Genomic DNA, 21,379 nt, shown 5'->3' with positions numbered 1-21,379 from the left:
CAAGCATGACAAGTTCGCTGAGTTGATGGCACACGTCAAAGAACGAGATGAGTTTGCACGTACTGTGAAGCTCAAAAAGGTAGCGAACGAGGAAAACCGCATAGCACTAGAACGAGAGCGTTTAGCGTTAGAAAAGGAAGAGCGCATGGCATTTATTGAGATTATGCGAGCTATGGCAGCTCGAATTCCGCAGTAGGAAAAGCGAGCGCTACGTAGGTTTCGAGTGATGGCGGACTAACTCCGAAGAAACGACTGATCTGGTTGGGACTAGTACAATTTCTAAAGTTTGTCAGTAGAGCAGCAACTAGGTAGTACTTGCCGACAGGAGAAAGTAGGAGCTTGGACGAAACCTTCATATCCACGTACGGCCACAACCGAGTTATTCCACCAAACCCCCACTCGACAGATACACGCACAGCACTCATTGCACCATTAAAGGCTTCTTGATCCCGCGAAAGGCGTGAGCCTTTGAAACCGACTTGCAGTGTAGGCCGATTTGGGTAAGCAGGATCCCCGTACAAGCAGTACGACTCGCCATGCACGCTAACAAGACGCTGCAAAACTTCACTTACTCGTAGCAGGTAGACATCATGCCGACGACCGAGAACGGGGCCGTAGAAGTCGATGAATAGTCCGTCGGGAGCCATGACACCTTGATACTTGAGTGCATGCTTGCGCTTGTGCCCATTATAGCACTGCCGTTGGTTGCGCACTGGTCGGGCGATGCCACGCACCGTGCCATCAATGAAGCCGATACACCTGTCAATAGGACTGCCGCGTGCAACGACCGCTGCAGCGTAAGCTCCACACCTTGATGAGCTCAATATGCCGTACTTAAGGGCAAGAAGCTTGCTGCACTTAGCGTAGATTAGGTCCACCATGAAGCGAAAGATCAGGCACAGCGCACTGGGCGACCTGCCGAACATCACAGCAAGATCCCCGTACCGTCCAGGGTACGCGAGCCGGCGCAGCAACACACAGAGCCCCTCGACTTCACCAACGCGAAGGCGGCTCAGTAGCTTGTAGTCTTCCTCAAGCCGCAGCGCCTTGTGCAGCCGAATTACGTCACGCTTCCAGAATCGGAAATTAAAACGAAAGTCTCCCTCGCTTAATGCGTTGAAATTGAAGTTGCCCTTCAGTGTGAGGACTGGTCGTGGAATAGGAGATCTGGCGAAGAGCACAGCGGCGTCCTCGACGAGGACGTGGTCCAGAGCGGTCGCTGCGAGGACTAAGCTCTCTTCGAGCATCTTGACTGGCTTGTGTGCTTTGCAAACGTAGTATACACCAAGGACTGATAAGAGCTCGCGTTCGCTCTGCAAAATGCTTCGCTGGCAAGCCAACGTGTGCGGCAGTGTGATTAGGGTTGTGTGGTTGGCGCTAGTCTACAACTCGCACAAGTTCCTGCTGCTAAACCACTCTAATAGTTGCATACATGTTTCTGAAGTGCTACTTCAAAGTTTTTATTAAGACTGACGTGTACTTACCTCCTGCGTCAAGCTACTAAAAAACTTTGCTCCATAAGTTCTACTTTATTTATGCCGAATGTCAAATATTTCTATATTGGACTGGAGAGGCCTGAATTTCTGGGGGTAGCTTTTTCCTGTAACAATTGATTTTAAGTCATCTTTTCTGGCGAACAATAGGTGCAATGACATCGAATGAAAGCTGAAGTGCTCCTGGGTTTTACTTGAAATATGTAGGATACATGTAGAATGCCCCATCGGTGCCAATACGCCACATTGTAAAATGTGTCGTTCCTAAATCGGTTCCAGTACAAAAAGCTATTTTGTATCTATAGTACACTGTGCATTTACAGTGGTCGACAGCATCGAGGACGCTTTTTTGTGTAGCTGGAGCAATTAGTGACCTTTTTTGATGCGGTTTTCAGGCTGGGCAAAACTTACTTGTATGTTAAAAACGGGTGGAAAATAAAATAAGTAATGAGCGTACATATTGATTTTGTAGCTTGCCATTTAGACTTTCCCTATTTTAGCTAGAAATATGTTTCAATTTAAAATTTATAGGTTTATAATATCTTATATTTAATGACACCTTTATATTCGAATAAAAAGGTTTTATGATTTAGACTTGAATAAAATAAATAACAGTCACAGCTGTGTTTTGAAACAGCCACTCGACAGATCGCACTGAAACGTATACAAATAGAATCTGTAGAGCTTTCGATTGGTGTATTTTAATGCCAGGGTTAAAATAACTACTACATTTTTGATTATTTGAGCTACTACTGTAAGCGACGCGTATACAGTACTAACACAAGTAATACGATCGGCTATTTTAATACTTTTAATACATGTCTGAAAGGATTCGTCCACAGCACCCATGAAGGTAGGTTCCTTCCTACTGGTTCACGATAAATTCGGCTACCTTTTTGCCTACGGTATGCTACTAGAGGACTACCAAAACGTCCATGGAGACTTCCTGACTGCATGAATGTCCTGACGGCCATAAAAGCGTTTGAGTCTCTGAGCGTGGGCGCTGAAGTGACACAGCCACAATGCGCAATAAAACAGCTCGTTTACATCTTCCTCCCAATTTAAACCCACGTTCGATCTCGGATAATGGCAGGTGTGTTCAGAATGGCTCAGTTGTTGTCGGGCAAAACACGTCGTATCAAGGTTAAATGATATATTTTGGTGCTTAGTGAAGACTCAGTACTTATATGCGTATCACTGCAACCCAACAGCGAGTACTGATCTACATGTCAAACAGGCTTCACTCTGGCTTACGCTGAACCTGTCGTCGTAGTCGTCTCAGCCGTAGAAGACTTGCGGTCGAACAGAGCCTTGTAGGCACCGTAAATAGCTAAACCACCGATAGTAGCACCAAGCGTAATCTTGGCGAACTTGCGGAGACGCGGCCACGACTTGGGGTTCTTCTGCACAGTGTCAGCCATCATCGCCGAGATCTTGGCAATACCCTCGTCGCTCATCTTAGCACTCTCCTTAGCGGCCGCGAATGCTGTGATTGCCTGTCTCACGGCAACCTCGTCACCGTCAGAGGCCCTGATAGCGTTAACCGCCTTCGTCAAAGCCGTGTTCGTCTTCAGCTTCTCGAGAAATCCACCGGCGAGCTTAGCGACATTGTCTTTGTTGACACCGACGCTATTAATAGCAGGGACAGCAGGGACAGCATGCTCAGCGCGAAGGCGACGACCTTCACTGGCCACAGCGACGTTTTCGGCGCTGGCGAAGTTGGAGCAGCAAGCCACAAAGGCGACCACGAGAAGGGTGACGAAAACGCTGAAACGCATTGCTAAGTTGAGAAACGAGTTTTCAGGTAGAAAGCAAATTCAAGAATGGTCAATAGTTTCGGGATCCACCTCCAGGCCGGCAGTTGGGTCAGAGGATGCCGGTACATGTACTTCTACAGACTGTAGTACAGTAGAGCCGTAGCGAAATGACCGTGATGAACAAAATCGTGATTGCCTATCCGATTAGTTTTCCTGTGCAAAGCTCAAGATTCATCGAGTCCACTTTTATCAAATAGTTATTCAAAACACCAAAGTAAAAGTGCCTAATAAAAGAACACCTTAAAACGTATAGCTTTTAGCATTTTATGACAAAACTTGACGAAAACGAATGATTTGTTTCTCTCATGTAGCATTACCTGTATGTTTGTATGTTGATTTCTTTATTGAGGCATTTTACGGTAATACGCGTGGTTATAGTCTACGGTAGACTGGACCCGCTAGTAATCAGCTACAGACCAGGTCGCCCCAAAATTGAGACTGGACCAGCTGATTGGGGCTCTATCTGATACCTGCAGACTGCGAGTCTTAGGCCAATGAGAGGGAGCTTTTAAGCTCCAGCTCTATTAAAACAGCAGTTCTTTGCGCACTAAAGAGCTTACCGAGGTCCACATTATGGTTGTGACAACCGCCGTGACGGCAGGCATTTCGCTTATTAATAAACAGAGCACTGCTCGGAGCACCGGTCACCAATGGACAAGAAATGCCCCGCCTGGCACCGCCCTCCTCGCCTTCGGATCATCACGGACTCAGCTTACGAGGCGTAATTACATGTACCAATACCGGAACTGATCACTGGTCAGCAGTGCTGGTCCAGCACAGGGTGTACCTTATGTGCTGCATGCTGCTCCGAAGACGACACTGCCGTTGCCGTCACGGTAGTACTGTGCCTTTGCAGTATAGTTCTACCTTACATCGGTGATCAGCGATGCGCATGCACTATTAAAAATGCCCGGGCCTGATGACAACGAAGTCAGTTTTTGCAAGAGGCTTTTATTCGGAAGGGTGTTTTTATTTGGAGACAATCTGTATTGCTTGAAGCTATTAATAAATCATTTAGCAGAAGCGCCCTATTAGAGTCCGGACTATATTTAATAGTGCCACTCAAAAGAGAGGACTTTATACTGGTGAGGACTTTATTGGTCTGACTCTTTCTAGCGTTAATTTATATGTACAGTAGGTCCTTGAAACTCTTATATCTTCAGCTTGCAAGCTCAACACACATTGAACACTTTTCGAAGAGCACTTAGCTTTCACAGCCTTCGATATGTGGGCTCCCATGCTGTCCCAAACCAAGCATTTACGTTCACCGTGCATCACAAATGGAATAGCCACATCAATCCACTTCTTGAGCAGCTCACTATCAACCCAAGCTCGGGGTTGGTGTGCCACGAAAAGTGGCCCTGACTTTGTTTTCAAAAGACGGTGAATATTTTCCTTTGTAGACCAAAAGTGGGGCAACTTTCGGCCTGTTGCCGGAAAATTGTTCCTCTCTGTCTAATGAATGGTCAGAGAGTTTGTAATAACAGGTTTGGTAGTTTGTAAAAGGACTCTATTCGGGAGAGGCTTGTATTTAATAGTGCAGGCATGTAGTACCTTATAGGACACTATTCGGAAGGGGGCTTTTACTGGGGCGCATCCGTTATTATACCGAGGTTATAATTAGCTCAAAGTATTAATAATAGTAGTATCGTAGCACCAATTCGATGTAATAAATTTTACGACAAAAAAGTGGACTTTTCCGCTAATCTAAGAAATTTCGCAAAAAAAACTACTAGATATAATAGAGAGTGACTCTTAAAAAAAATAAGCGTGTTGACTGATTGAATTAGTGAAGCCCATGACGTTTAGGAGTCTCGTGCGGTGCGAGTCGTACTACGACCGAGTCGGTTGCTAACTAAAATAGATGATTCGGTACCACCGACCGGACTTTGAGCTTCGAAATGAGGGAATATGAAAAATCCACAGAATCCGTGAGTTCTCCACAGATAGTTAAAATATAGTTTTCGTTAATAGGCGGTATTAAAAGTAAGGGACCGGGATCCCATCTTTTAGGAGCGTAGTCCGTACGACCATTTAGAAATTAAAGGGCAAATATCTACACTGTTATCGATCTAATTGTATAAATTAAAGCGTCAGTCGGTTTTTGAACCCCCAAAACATTCAATTAGTCTACCTTCGGACTTCTCCAGATTTAAAACGAGAAATCGATTTCATTGGGGCAAGTAAGATAAATCCGAGCCAATTTGACGGCCAAACGATGACCGATGGCTACACTTTTGCCTAGTTTTTGTATGGAGGGGTGAGCGAGGGCCTTCTTGTACGGAATTGGTGTTAAACAGGAGCGCGCTTTGTGATGCGCGGCTTCAAAAGGTCATTTTAGGCTGCATCTCAGGTGCACACGTGGTCCATTAGAACATCTCCCATAAGCGCGTCTGTTTTTGCGGTGCTACTGCGTTTGTGATCTTCAATACAGCTGTGGTATCCCTTCTTGTAGCTGTCGTGCCTGCTTAGATCTCTGAGTATGAAGGAAGCCTGATACATCAACAGGTTCACCCCAACACTTCATTCCACTTACGTTAATCTCGGCTACTCAAGACAAAAACTCCCACGTGTGTACCACAACAGCGAGACTACGATCGGAAACTGGATTCACGTGTACGATTCCACCGGCATATTCGAGCAAGTACAATCTTCATCCGATTGGAAGTTTACGGTCGAGCACAGACGTTGGCTCTGTGAACTCTACGAAGACCACCCCCTTGATTTCCTTGATGAAGCGTAAGACGCTTACAAGAAGGCATGCCACACCACATCATCCAAATCGTCAGTGCGGCACATCATACATGAATGTGGTCTAACCTTGAAGGTGTTTTAAAGACGAGCGATGTTTATTTAGAAGATCGATACTTTCGCCTCGTGGAGGATCTTAGCAGAGTCGACTAGGGTTACCATAACGTCGTTTTCTCTAGATGAAGTGTCCTTCAACAATCGAGGGATGACCCGGAAGAGGGGATATTGCTAAGAAGGGCAAACGTTTGCAGTAGGAGGTGACTTCCGACTGAAGCCACGAATGTCTGTGTTAGCATTTATTAGCGTTCATGTGTTAATCGGCTACTTCGATTTATCAGGAGCGCTTGATTAAGCTGAATATGTGAAGTACTGCCAGGCGTCTGTCTACCCTATTCGATGGGATGTTAGATTGTTTCCAGAGTCAGACTCTGTGTGGATTTTAGATGGAGCATCAATCCACCGCGATCTTGACATTGCTCACTTTCTGCGGAGCATTGAGATTGTGTCCATTTCCTGCCGGCGTTGCTGCCCATTTTTCAACCCGATTGAGTACAATAACGGATTCATCAAACCGTCGTCTCAGCACCATTACGACGGATCAAGCAAACGATATCTGACAATGTTCGTGGCTGAGTCATTTCGGTGGCTTGAATCGTACAACATGTAAAACGTTTATGTGGCCGGAAAATCCGAGGTCACTTCGACCCAACAGGTCAATTATAAGCAGAAAGGCGGCAAGCTCCAGAAATGCGCGGTATTACAGCGAGGTCAGAAGACTTAGCTGATGGGCTAGGATTTAAACAGCGGCACTCAGTACTGCAGAAATGGTAGAGATAGTGGTGGTCATCAGTTACTGTGCGAACTTTCATTCTTGTGGTCGACATTGTCAGCATTTTTAAGACGGGCAAGTGGTTCAGGCACGTCATTAGCTAGTGATGGTGATAGGCTCAAATAAAATCCTTAATAATGGATTTCCGTTACCTCAGGTTTACTTCATGATTATCTATCCGCCGACCAAACGCATCCCAATCAGCTCGTAGCATCTGGTCGGTTAGAGCAGCATCAACACACTCCAGTGCCACTTTAGCTGAGAGAGAAAGCTTGGACAGCTCGCGCTGAGGATAAGAGTCCGGGACCCGGAGCATTGGTGCAGTATATTACGGTGAAGGGTCTGAGGTCGCTTGCTCCCACGTAGACCGGTTTAGATTGCGCATTGTGTGGCTGACTCACATGCGCCAAACCATTTCTTGGTAGCACTAACGCCTCTCAGCCATTTCGTTAGTGGGGACTTCGGCTACTGCTTCAGAACGATCGGTGTGTTCTAGGAGGACACACACTACCAGAAACGTTTTAAGAGCCGCTAAGTAGGAATCGACATCCCGTATTCATACACAACAAACGTGATCGTCTCGCCGCGTTCTAAAACAAGGCAATTGTTCCACGCTTGTTGTGCCTTCCCGCTGTCAACAGTGTGGCGCCTCTCAAATTGCATCACTTTATTCCACTTCGTCACAGATGGAGGGATGACACTCCACGCTCCATCCAGTTTCACGGCTTGGTCCTTGACTCGCACGCTGAATTGATCCCATAGTATGGCATTAATGGTTAATCGAATGGCATGTCATTTTCTACGACATCGTCAAGCGTATCGCCCAAAGATTTACGCTGACCAACAGTGCTCTTGATTATGGGTCGGATGGTCAGCTGGAATCGTTGCTGCAGCGCTGGAGCATTTGTCACAAGAATTGAACCTGTAGATGCACTAGCATCAACTGCTACTACATGTCGTGAGCTTCTGATTGTTCAAAACATAGCAAGGTACGTGATGTGGTATACTCGCCCGCGCACGCTAAGAGAAGAGAGTGTATGAGCGCACATTCTACTTTGGTGAAGATTTTGCAGTAGAAAAGCGGGGGGGGGCGCGTCAGCGTCTCTAACGAATGAACGCCCCTGTGAACCTTGGGCAGGCGTGAGAGCCTGATCCAGAGTGGTGTCTACACGTATAGGTGTTCCCCGGACAGGTAGGATCGCTGCATCGCCGTCGGCAGGAATGCTGTCGTCTCCACGCTTCACGTTGCCGATCTCGCTGTATCAGGAGCCATTGAAGTTAAATATATTATATCTACACCTTCGCCAGCGACAGTGTAAAGCAAAGTGGAACGTCCCGTAATTAATTTTTTTACTTTTTAAAATTTTTTTTTTTTAGAAAAAGCCTGTCATGCAAAGTTGATTTAGTGTAGTGCAAAACTTTACGTGCCGTACTCCATAGGTTCGCTACGAATAGCTGCCGCCACTGACAACGCACAGTGGCGCGCCATCTTGTTAACCAAGCGCAGATCCATACATGGCAAGCTATGCTCTGCAGCGTTTTCAAGCAGCTGCATCCGGCGCTCTGTTTTCTCTCCGTGTGGAGCAAGAAACATTTCGTCATGACTTAAGGCAAGATAAGCCTTAATGCGTGCTTTTAATACACTAAAACACCCTGCCGCACAGTAAAAAAGACACAAATGTTAGTACATGTGCACGCTATAATTGTCTGTAAAACGTACCCTCAATCGGGTTACACATGGGGGAGTATGGCGCCAGCCGCAACAGCTCCAAGTCCTCCTGCTCAGTAATCAGATTCTCAGTCTGGCTATGAGCAGGAGCGTTGTCTAAGACAATGACAACCGTCTTGCCAGCGAAGTGGTCGCGGTACACGTCGTGGCGCTTGACCGCCTCGTACACCGCGTCCACAAACGCAGCATTGACCTCCATTTTAATGCTGCCTCTCTGTTTTGCGTAGTGCACCAGGCCCACCTCAGGTGACACGGCGCATTGCAGCTGCAGGTTCGCTCCTTTGGAGGGCGGGAGTTTGACAACAGCACGCTGGCCAATTGGAGCTCGGCCCTGTGTACGTTTGCAATACAAATTAAAATTTGTTTCATCGTAATACACAATGAAAGACCCCGTGCGCTCATGAGCCAGCAATGCTTCACCAAACTCCCTCCTCTTTTCGATATTCACATCGTTGTTACATGTTTCTGGTTCAACTCGAACCTATGCAATAAACACTAGCCATTAGTACAATACAAATAAAATATAAATTAAAATAGAGCTTATTACCTGTTTCACAGTATACAATTTGTCACACAATTTCTTACTTTTTGTGGAGGTGCTGACACGAACTCCAAAGTCGTAGTGCAGCATCTTCTGCATCTGCACGAGCGTGTATTGGCAGTGATTCTCCAGGTATTCTACGAGGGCCTCCTCCATCTCCGGCGTGCACTTAGTGCATCGCCCGCGCGCCGCCTCTCTTCTTGATGTCCAGGGTTCCTCGCTCGACGATAGTCCGAGCCGTTGTAGCTGGAATTCCGTTGCAATCGGCTACTAAGGCCCAGTCCTGCCCAGCCTTGTGTGCGTCGAGAACGCGTGTCCGGGCCGCGAGGCCATGCTTTGGTTCTGTTGGCATGATGCCAGAAGAAGAGGTTTTGATGCCGACCACCAGTTAGCTCTGCACTAAATCGCCATTGCTCTTAAGTCAATTTTTAAAAATAAAAAGTTAAAATTTCTTTGTCACTTAAGTTACTTCACACCGCGATTTGGACTGGCAAAGGTGTAGTAGAGGTGCCGGTTGCTTGAATATTAAACCGGTGGAGATTGAACCTACCGACAAATCCAATTTTGACTAGATCTCACATTTGTGCGGCCACAAAAACTCCCCACTTTGTGCCGCGCTATGATACTACTATTGGCAATTTTCTCAGTGTGCAAACGTGCCACCACAAGGCAGCTAACATATCCGTGCCAGGTATATTTCGTGGCACTTGCATAAATACTATTTTGACAACATCTGGTACACCGTATCCCCACATATCGAACCAGCGTCTTAGCTATCGAGTACCGTACATCATACTCATTATACGACGCCTGACATGACGACTTCTGCCGCCTCGGATGACTTCTTTAGAACATTTGCTCGATTAAGCTACGCGCTCTACGCTTCTCTTTCGCTAGGACAGCTCCCTCTTCTCTTGCCTTCCGTTTGGTCGTCTTCTCGCTATCTTTTTTAAGTACTCGCTTTGTTTTTTGCAGCCTGGTAGTCGAATTAATCGTACAGATTCATTGATTGTCGTGCTATTTTCTAGGCTGACGCGGACTTCTACTCAGCTTCTTTTTTTAGCTTTGGATGTGACGTTAGCCTTTACAGCAGAAAGCATAGCCGTCTAGTAGTTTCCCAAGATGAATTGTTTTCATCGACTCCCTTGCCGACTTTCCCTTTTAGGGAATTGATGCTGCCATCGAAGTTGACAGAATGTGCACAACAATAAGGGCATCCACATCTACGCCGCGCTAGCGAAGGATTCCTTTCTGACGGTCAGAATATAATAGATTGCTTCGGTCACTTGAGCGCTGCACATTTGCCCTGAAGCATTTTAGGATAATAACACGCTCTCTACCGTTCTTGAGAGCATAATCCCACGCCTAAAAAGAACCGAACCAGAATTACGGTTCTGATAGTTACTCAGAACCCCTAAGAATCAGGAACTGGGTTCTGAAAATTTTAGGGCTCGGAGTTTCAAATGCGAAAGGACAAGAACCGCGACTTTTCATTGAGAGGTTCTCTTTTGCGAGCAACTATTGGACAGTTGCTATTTGAAACTGTGAACCCACGGGTTGAAGTTTCACCAGTAAAATCTGCGAAAAGACACGTGAACCTAATATATCGGTAATACTGGATCATACCGACTCCGTCTGAAACCAAAAGATGAATTAGAGGCGATTATTGGTTCCTAACCGGTAAGTTTATTCAAGGCTTGCATAATCCAGTTGCATCGCAGATCCAAATGCTCTCAGGTTTATCCACAGTGTTTCGCTTTCCGCTCCGAGACATGTTTCTCGTTAGGAAAGTCGTCAGTCAACGGACGAGTGCCAGTATCCTCCGCTACTTGGCGCAAGATGCACCATAGCTCGTCTAAATCAATGTACGTATCACTGCGTGCGCGATAGTCATTTATCTCAATGAGTCCTTGATCACCACTGTCCAATATATACGTGAGCTAAGACCCTGTAAGAATTTCTAGCGGTACAAGCCTAAGGTTTCGCTGTTGGGGAGGTTCACGCGCAGCTCAACGACATGCCGTCGTTGATGGCAGCGATGGTGCGTGGACCACGCTGGCCTTGTCCTCCTTATTCACTCTGTTTGGCTTCGGTGTCGAATTCTTCATGTAGGCACTTCTCCTAATCGCTACTACGAGGACGTTTGAGGCCGCAGCCGCGCGGGAAATGAATCATGCGAAAGAAGGATATTTCAGCTTTCACGTTACGGTACATTGCGCATCCCTAGATGAACGTTTGCGTTGGTAGGGTCCCGCACGGGAAGGGAAAGTCGTTTTTGCTTTATGACTTCTTTTTGCATGTTGGGGTGATGAACCGAAATATGTCCCGGCACGGATACAAGCCCATTGATGTTGGTACAAGTAGGCCCTCTTTCAAGTAGTCTATACGGATTTAGCCGCTGCGTTACGGTGACGAATAGTGGGAATCAATGAACATAGTCAGAGTGCTGTCTTTTGATGAGTCGTGGCCCTCTTGAGATCATGGCTTGCGGTCAAGGTAATTTCGTCGTGGCAGCCACTAATGTTGTATCGCTTCCTCCCCACACAATAGTTTCCCAAGGTCATACATTTCGACGATAAACTGCAATCTACCTTTGTCCACACGGCTCTATTCCGTCACTTTTTTTTTTCATTTGCCCAGATAACTAAGCTGGTTTCACATGCCATATCACGGGAATTTTATTGTTAAACATTCGCTCCTCAATTAAGACACACCAGAAAACAACTTAGTTTACCACCCTTCTTGCATACTGCTGAAAACCCACTCAAGCCCTCTATTTTTATCCTGCTTACGGAACGTTACAATGCCGAGCATCAAACTCAGACCATCGAAATATAAAGAGGAAGGTTCGCTATAATATCGAACACTACCGGTGACGTCGTTTGTTATAAAGGCCCAATACATCCGCGGTAAGGTATGCGTGACATTCAAACCCGTTTGAAGTACGAAGCTGGAAGTTGATTACACCTACGTAATTACCCAGCACATTGTATCGATCCGTCACGAAATTGAACCGGCGCAGAACGCACGTGCGTCAGTTATTGAGAAGCAAATGCAGACGGTGATTTGGGATGTGAAAACAGCTACCTGAAAAAATTGTGAAACTTAAAAAAAGTACTTTAGAATGTTGTGGTGACGGTCGGTAGTATCCTACCACCTTCTTCTATGTAAAGCTTAACTAGGCGTTGCAGCATTTCTAATGGAATGGTGTGCTTGAGCTTGGCCTCATACGAAGTAATCCAGTCTGAGATTGCCAATATCAAACTGTCCTTAATCTATGCCCATCCTGGTAGCCCAGGAAGTCCGTATTTGATTGCTCCATTTGAGACCAAGTTAATTTCATTAGGAATACTGCAACGCCTAGTTAAGCTTTACATAGAAGCAGATGGTAGGATACTACCGACCGTCACACTGTCCTCCAAAGCTTCACTAGCGCTATTGACCCTCATACACGGAATGTAGGGGCAGGTCGCGCTACTAATAGTAGGGCGATACCGCCACACCATTGCTGCAGTGATGCACTGTACCAATCAGCCTGCGTGGAACTCCATCAGGCGACTCCCGCAGTAAAACACGCTGCATTCGCTGCTTAGCGTGCCCGTTGTCAGACTTAGAACTCCTCACCGAAAAAGCCGCGATCTCGCCGCACAGGGCTAGTCTGAGCACGACCCCTCTGTGCTGCACCATGCCTTTTCTATCGCCCGGGTTATGAAAGCGTCGGCGCGTGGGTATTTGCTACTGCCCCAGTGCGGCCAGAGCTGTTGAGCTTGGCGACGCCTCCATCTCAGTGGTGGCCGCTGGTCCGCCGGGTTTTTGCCAAACCGCATTTACCCGTACGGTTGGGTATATCAACTTTGACAACGTGCAGTACAAGCGCCACTTAGAGCGCAATCCATTGGTTTCTTGTCTCCTCTGTAGCCCTCGGGCTAGCAATAACTCTGGGACGAGTTACAGCATTAACACAGTAGATTGGGAGCTGGAACTCCCACCAACGACAACGTATATTGCTTGTTGGATTGCTTATTTAATGCTCTGTCAATCCAAGACTGCTAATTCCGAGCTGTCCTTAATCTATGCCCTCGCAGTCATTCTGACAGCTCAGGAAGTCCGTACTGATACGAGTCCAACATATCACAGCTAAAGCACCAGCCTCAATACAGTTGCCGATCCAAAATAGTAATCCCCTAGAAACTTGGCAGCAAGCGTTTGGTCGCCCCTTACTAAGCTACAAAACAGCTGTGACATTAGACGTCCAAAAGCAGAGCTTTGAAGCCCACCTAGACCAAAGCACCAGCCAAAAGGCTTTCAAGAAGCAAGCACAAAGGTAGTTTCGGGTTAGCGAAAGCGCGAGATGCAGCCATGCTTCATGTGCTAGGACAGAGAAACGCATTGCGAGTCGATGACGAAAGCTTCGCCGAAGCGCCGAAAAGTAGTTCGAAGTATTTCAGCCGAAAAGCGCACATCTGGCAATCAATACGGCGTCACCAAGATAAATCAAACGCATTGTACTTGACATTAACTACATCGCGTGTCAATGAAGTGATTCGGGTGAAACATCGCTGCGACAATATTTGCTAAGCTGTTGAGGAATGTATTATCTCGATTCCGAGTTGTTGCATGAACGCATTCCGATCAAACTATTATGCAAGTTAAACCTTTGGTATAGGCTGAATTGGTGCAGCAGGAACAAATACGGTAGCTTGCGGAGGTGATGCCAAGAGTGTGCAGGTGCGCAGGGTGACGCAAATTGCGAAGTGGTGTCTGGGCTAAGAGCAATGGTGGTTCAAAGATCCACCTCAAGGCTGGCATAATGTCTGAGCGCATGTTGTAATGTCGGATTGATTGAAGCGTCGCTTTAGATATAGCCTGCTCTAGCGCAAGCACAGCAACTTTATTGAAATAATCGCTTGAGTCACCTTTTTGCCAATCAGTTAAGCAATGTGCGAGCCTGCGGGGCTCTACAGGCTAAATCATTACCCGCCTGGTTCGGAACTACAGATGTCTGTACCTCATAATGGAAATCTCGTGGTTTTAGTTTAGCTCAATGTAAACGCGCGGTACAGTATTCAAAGAAAAGTGACGTTCCAAATAGCGAGGCTCTAAAGCAACCTTAAATGTCGTCCATCATAGATAAGGCTGCAATTGATGGGCAGAGTGAACGTACATTAGTGAATCGAAACGGTATTTTCAATATTCGGTTAAAGTTGTCCAAATTTCAGCAACCTAAATGTTAAAGTCGCCCAAAAATTATCAACCTCAATTGTCTTTTTTACGTCCACTTCAGGTTGCTTTCACGACTTCTATATATTGTGGGTACCTGAAACAAACCAAAACAACCAAAGTAAAATCTTCTGGCGCGAAGCAATGTTTCACTGTATCTATTGCGCTTTTGAGTTCTACCGTAGTTTAACTTGAATTACGATAGTCATAAAATCAGAGCATATTTGTTTTTGTTGAGGTTGTTATGATGGGTATTAAAGCAACATGTGTACGTAGTTTGGAACAGAAACAACAGTGTATGACGGAGAACTTTTTATAGCTGTACTACGCTGCACAGCATCGCCATCTATAGCCACGGATGTGAGTTTCTTGTTGACATCAAAGCTCACTTATTTCTGCGTTGACAGCGCGTGCGGGTCCAGCACGGTCGTGTACTTCTCGCAGAACTATTATACATTGTCAAAGTCTAGACTTGTTTACCAAACTTCAGAACTCGAAATACCATATCTATTGTTATTTGATATCGATTTTATTTTTATACAATAATATTGAACTAGCTGCTATATACCGTCGTTTAATCCAATCCCTGATAGCTCTCAAGCTACTACCTAGCGTTTTTTTATGAATTTCGTAGAAAGTAGTCAGCTATTCTGGTTCACCAGTGTATAATATCAATACCTATAGTAGAATTCCGATTACTGGACAAATTATCGTACATAATCAGCATGGTAAACAATTTGCAATATTTAGCTGTACCTTACTGTACTGTATTAGAAAACGCAGACTGGGGAATTTATCAAACAGATTACAGAAATTACACAGTAAACAACCTCTTCGATCTTCCATACGGAGGCGTTACAGAACAGCGTTCATACCGGTACAGTGTAAAAGCGATATGTAGATGGCTGCTGCAGTTTTGTTCTAGGACAGAGCATATTGACACAAGGGGCAACAAATTTCTAGAATTCGAGAAGTCGGCAAAATTCTTTCACCCTCTAGAAAAATGATTGCAGCAATTGTCACTAAATGGCTGATGCCACGACAGGGTAGGGCAGTCGCTATTAGATGGGTAGGTTAGAATTCACGTAGCTATTATAATAGAAAGCGACTGACGTGGTCCTGGCGGGGGCCGACACGCGCATGGCACGTACTAGTACCCCAGAATATACGACTCTTCCTCATGAAGCATGAAGCTGCGTCCCCTCCCCTAGCTCCATGCACTCTATTGCTCCGATCAGATAGCGTACTACATGTACATGCATTAGAAATTCAAATCTAACTCTGAATTATGGTCTGTTTACTTTGGACGTAAAGTGTTTGATTACGAACTGTATTTCATCACCTGGAAAGTGACAGCAAGTTCAATCGACTTATTGTAGCCTTGTACTGCCAATCACTGAGGACGAGTATTGTAGCGGGTCATTCGCGAAAATTCTTCATGCGGGTCAAACTTGCTTGTGTTGTGGGAATAGTCGCCTTCGCCACAATATAGATCGACTTCATTGCAGCCGGTACTATCGACGGAGACAATTCCTCACCATCTAAGCTAGCCAATAATAGCACTACTCTCCATCACCCCAAGGTCACTCAAGCGAAAAACAAGAAAGCGATGATTTTACGGTTCAGTGGAGCGGAGGAGAGATCTGGTCTCGGCAAAGTAAAATCTCTTCTACGTAAAACCCCAGCAAATGAGGATGGCAAGGCGTTTCAAGATACCCTCAAGGGCTTGTCGAGCAAAAAAATCACGCCGGGGCAAAAGGAATTACTGGCGTTTGCTCACGATAACCCCCACAAATCGCACGACTTGACGAACTTAATGTATGCCGCAGCGGGCGCAGCATCTTTGGGCTCCTTTGCGATACTCAGCTTTCTTGGTTTCGTGGGAGTGGAATCACAGTCAAAGTAGTACAACAGCTAACCTGCAGGATTTCAGCCTCTATCTGTCAGAAATACGAAGCACTTTCTTACATACACTTGCCCTTGTTGAATGTTGTACAGGGCTCGGAAAAAATTATTATAATATAATAACTGTGCAATTGTATTGACGGAATAATGGATTATTGGCAAATTGATCTTTCCGTAAAATATGCAATTGTGCCCGTAATAATTATATTGAATTTTTACCCAGCGTAAAAAGCAACAGAGAGTAAAGTAGTGGTTGTCAAGCATGCAATCAAAACGAATGGTTTGTGTGAGTTTGCCGGAGGCATCAGGCTGAGCTTTCGTGCCTCTCCTTTCTCATTTCGCCAGTGCCATGTCAACTTCTCGCGCCATCTCCAGCTTTTTCTTCACGGACTGCGGCAACGGGCAGTTTTCCTGCAAGCAGTGCGGCAAGGCTCGCAAGCAGACGCCGGGGACTGGCTACACAAATCTCATCAACCACCTCGCAACGAGCCACCCCGGCTACAAGAAGACTTACGACGAGAGCCAGCGATCGTTCGGCCAGTCCCTCGAAGCACACGGCTTCATTGACCCGCGCACTATGGAGATCTTCAAGTGGATGGAGTGGGTTCTCGTCCGGAACATCCCTCTGAGTGAGGTGGACGACGCCATGACGCGTGCGCTGGCTGCAATCAAGCCAGTGTCTTCGAAGACGTTGGTCAAGTACATGCGTCACGTGGCGGGCAAGGTGGGAACGCGTATTGCGGCAGACATGGGCAACCAGTTTGGCCTCATGTTTGACGGCTGGACTTCAGGGACCTACCATTTCATCGCTATCTACGGTGTCTTCACGAAGGACGGGGCGCTACACGAAGTTTTGCTTGGGCTGTCTTCTGCCGAGCACGGCCAGACCGCTGATGCTCACATCGACATGATTGATGCGGTGCTGGATGTCTGCAAAAAGGATCGCAGTATGGTCCTGTTCATGGTTGCTGACAACTGCCCTACAAACCAAGCCGTCGCTACGCGCATGGGAGTACCGCTCGTAGGATGCGCAAGTCATCGCTTCAACCTCGCTGTCGGCCGGTACCTTGAAGACTACAAGCCGCTGATCGACCAAGTCCAAACGCTGTGTATTCAGCTGCGGCACGCCAACAATGCAGCGGACCTGGCTCGGTTTACGAAGTACAAGCCGCTGAAGGCAAACGCTACGCGCTGGTCATCCACTTACCAGATGCTGGCTCGCTATGTGGAGATCCGGGACGCTATCAAAATGGTGACAGCTGTGGAGGACCTCCTACCCCGACCAAGCACCCATCGGCAGATTGTCCAGCTTGTCACTAAGCTTGAGGCGCTAGACAGCGTCTGTGTCAAGCTACAGGCCGAAGAAGGTAACCTTGCCGATGTGCGACTCCTTTTCGACGCTGTTATTTCCAAGTACCCAGGGACGGCACACCACCTTAGTGCATCGGCTCGAATCGTCCAATCGCCGGCCTTTGAGAATGCGGTTGTCAAGCTGCTGTCGGATTGACCGTTAAGCGCCGATGAAGAAGAAGCTGTGGCTCGTTCTGCTGGCCCTGCTGATCGCGAACCAGCAGCACCGAACAAGAAGAAGAAAACAGATTTCGCGACGGAAACGCTTCGTCAAGCGAAGAGACCTCGCCGAACCGCTGGAACCAAGTACATTGACGTGCTACAAAAGGTTCCTCCAACCAGCAATCGCTGTGAGCGCCTCTTCTCGCAGTGCAAGTTGGTGCTCAACCCTCTACGCTCCAGCCTGTTGCCAGCTAACTTCGAGATGTTGGTGTTCTTACGCGCTAACCGTGAGCTCTGGGACTTCACTTCTCTGTTGGGGTTCCATGAGTCGGCCGATGAAGACGCAGAGTAGATGAAAGTCACTCAAGAAGGATAACCTCTTATTAGTGATAATATGTCTTATCATTAAATATAGCAGGTATAAAACTTTCAGATACAAAACCCATATCCGCTGGTGGACTGCCTGCCGTCGCCGGCGCATTTTTTGTTTGCTAGAGTACCCTAAGCCCGGACAAAAGTCCCGGTGGTAGCCACCAGCTTCTCTTACAGGTGTGGGACTTGAACCCTGTGCAGTGGATTGGTAGGGTCATCCCAAACCACTGCACCGCTCTGACCCTACCAATTCCTGACAATAATTGCAGTACTTATTATTGTTTTTATCGATACGGAATAACGGATTATTTTTTTCTAAATCCAATACAATATTTTATTTAATTTTCCGAGCTCTGATGTTGTATGTGTCGACTATAACTTCATGTATCAGATTTCATTACATGTATTCCTTTACTGTTATTAGGATTTTCGAGGTCAGCAGTAAATTAAGCGAAACTTAAAAAGAGTCCGTTTTTGGTGCCCGTTATCGGCATTATATTAAGCGCCACTGTTGACTACTCCAACGACTCTAAAATGTATTCTGAAACTTTTGCCGTGGTATTTAGCTGCTCAGATGGAGGGTATCATTGAGCCCGTGCTATCCCATCCCGGTCCGCTACCTAGACCTGCAGAAAACACCATCGTTTGCAATTGCTCTGAATTGGGGAAGTTTATATTTAACTGATTGAATCGCAATTATTGTTCTTGACCTAGATTTCTAAAAAAAGTTACGAATGGTTATAAACAAGAAAAAGCCCCCCCCCATAATACATTCAGTAACCCTTGTATCAACCGCCTATCCACATCAATTTCTTTTTTCATCCTTGAAGAATTCATGTTCTGCCACATACAGCATCGTGAATTCAGACTAAGTTTGCCGTTGGTCCTTTTCATTAAAGCCACTCAGACTTACCGGTACAAAATTCCTGTTGTTTTGAGACGAGTGGATTCTGACTGAAGGCAAGTCAAAAACAGATTTGCGCTATTGCGTGCGCGTACAATCGCGCACCAAAAGAGCGCACAATATAGTCGATACCTCACAATCCGATGATCATCGTACCGGTATCATGCCTCGAACACGAGAAGTAAGAAATGCCGCCGCCACCAACCTGACTGTATGTGTTATAATGTAAAGCAGCATGCTACGGGCTCCTCATCATAGGTTTACCTAAGCCGATAGTACGCACCAAGTACTACGAAAATGAGCCGCAACAAAAGTAATACATGTAAACCAATTGTATGCTGCGTTTCTCCGCCGTTATGTGTCTCGAAAGCCGCAAAACCATCAGTGAGATCTCCTGTCGGTTCGTTTGATCTACTATGCTGAACATTACATGTACTTCGAAGTACAGTGTGCACTATTTCGGCTTACATCCGACCAGCAGGAAGAAGATGCCTTCCTAAAATATCCTATTTGTCCTGATGATTTTCCCGCAAGCGGAGGCGCACCACAGCGACACTAGGGTCCTGTCGGAAGCGAGCGCACCAAATCTCCCCGCGGATTGTTGTTCTAGGGCCTGGCAACAAAAAATATCGTACGTGGCGAATCTCCTAATAAAGACGAGAAATCTCATTTTAGATCAAATAGGACATTTTAGTACTCGTTGAGGTCGCATTAGCACACATTTCCTGATTCTCGGCCGCTAAACACCTACACGATTGGTCTTTCATTTTACGCTTGCCAATAATACCGACTCCATCTCTTACACTATCTAGAGGGCAATTTCACACACACACATTTGTCACAAATGGAACTTAGCGATGCGGGTAAAATGCCCAAGAAAGGGTTGATCTGATTTAACCCTTTCGTGGTCAAACGCGGCATTTTGCCGCGTTTTGACATGTTTTTCAAAAGAGGGTGGGAAACGACCCTTTAAACGCGGCATTTTGCCGCGTTCTACAAAATCCAGACCTTGTTTTGTTTTTGCCAATCAGATCTTCGGATTACGGCTTCTGATAGATCCTTTTGTACGTGAATATCGCGAGAGCGCGTATCTTTTTCGGCCAGTATAGCGTCATTTTTGCAGTTCGGCTGGTAGCCACATGAAACGCAAGAGAAAAACGTGTTGTAAACAAGGCTAGCAGATCCTTAGACCTATCATAAAATTTTGGTCGAGGCTTCAGCCCCAGATCCACCAATCGTGCTGGTATCAACTATAGTATTCCTAGGTTAGATGCATGCCTTCTCTCTCAGTATGTTTTGCTATGCGGACCAACTTCACCGACGCACAAGACAAACAAATTGTAGCGCTTGCACTCGAGTATGAATCCCAACACAAGCGAGTAGAATGGAAGGAGGTGTCGCGGGCCATGAGAAGTAAACGTTCTGTCCAGAACCGGCTGCGTGCGTACATCCGCGATATCTTCAGCAACGTTTCGGCCGCGGACGTTCGTCAACAAGCTGGAAAGACGGATGAGAGCGCAGGTGAGATGCTGCCTGCCGCTATATCAATCGTGATTCAAATGATTGGAGCTGTGCATCAAGACGACGTATTTCTTGACATTGGTGCTGGCCTGGGGAATGTTGCAGCGCAGTTTGCGATTCAGACGATTGCACGCCAATGCTTGAAAATCAAGAAACGACCGGAGATTTTCTTCGAGGTGTTCATTGTTTGCGAGCGCATGTACTAAGGCTGCACGAAGTGTTTTTGAGCCAAGGAGACGCTCTTGATACGCCACTTTCGTCGCGTTTACCATTTCAGCGTGCATCAATAGTTTTTCTAAACGATTTCCTGTTTGATGAATTAACAAAACAGGCTGTACAAGAGCTGATGTATATGATGCCGAGAGTACGTTTGATCGTTTCTACGTCTCGCTATTGTCCTCGCCATTGCGATTCCTGCCGAAGAAGATTCTGCTCTAAGTGGAGGCTCGCAAAAACCACGTATAGACGGGGTAGCTGGAAGTCTCCTCCAATCCCAATCTACATGTATACGACAGTCCAGTGACTGGAGAGGATAGTGTGCTGATGCTGGAACGGTCGTTGAGGCAAGTATCACGGGGATAAGGCAGGAAAGTGGCCGAAGACGAGCGAGGACGTGGGCTTCTTCACGCTGACGTCAAGTTCAACAAGACACTGGACAACAAGGGCAAGAACAGGTTCCTGTCGTACCTAGCCCAGCACGAGAAGAAGGTGTTCTATGGCAGCTCGTACGTGAACCTGATTTCCGCGAACGTGGGCAACGTGTATGCCAAGCTGCCACCCGCAAG

The 21,379-nt window shown here is 46.5% G+C and overlaps 2 protein-coding genes across 2 annotated transcripts; one reads left to right on the top strand and one right to left on the bottom strand.

Moving 5' to 3' along the window:
* Nucleotides 1–2,743: 2,743 nt before the first annotated feature.
* Nucleotides 2,744–3,271, bottom strand: PITG_09216 (secreted RxLR effector peptide protein, putative; the record flags this gene model as incomplete). Its single annotated transcript, XM_002903466.1, has 1 exon — nucleotides 2,744–3,271. One exon carries the CDS (start codon nucleotides 3,269–3,271, stop codon nucleotides 2,744–2,746), a length of 528 nt encoding a protein of 175 aa, XP_002903512.1.
* A 17,103-nt stretch (nucleotides 3,272–20,374) lies between these two features.
* PITG_09214 (uncharacterized protein) lies at nucleotides 20,375–21,117 on the top strand (the record flags this gene model as incomplete). The annotated part of the gene is made up of 4 exons (XM_002903465.1): nucleotides 20,375–20,486; nucleotides 20,571–20,772; nucleotides 20,823–20,903; nucleotides 20,958–21,117. The coding sequence occupies 4 exons, from the start codon at nucleotides 20,375–20,377 to the stop codon at nucleotides 21,115–21,117; spliced, it is 555 nt and encodes a 184-aa protein (XP_002903511.1).
* Between the last annotated feature and the right edge of the window lie 262 nt (nucleotides 21,118–21,379).

This window comes from Phytophthora infestans, genomic scaffold (genome assembly GCF_000142945.1).
Source record: "Phytophthora infestans T30-4 supercont1.14 genomic scaffold, whole genome shotgun sequence".
In the NCBI taxonomy this organism is placed as follows: Eukaryota; Oomycota; class Peronosporomycetes; order Peronosporales; family Peronosporaceae; genus Phytophthora; species Phytophthora infestans.
The sequence above is the reverse complement of the archived record's forward strand: the minus strand, read 5'-3'. Positions and strand labels throughout refer to the sequence as shown.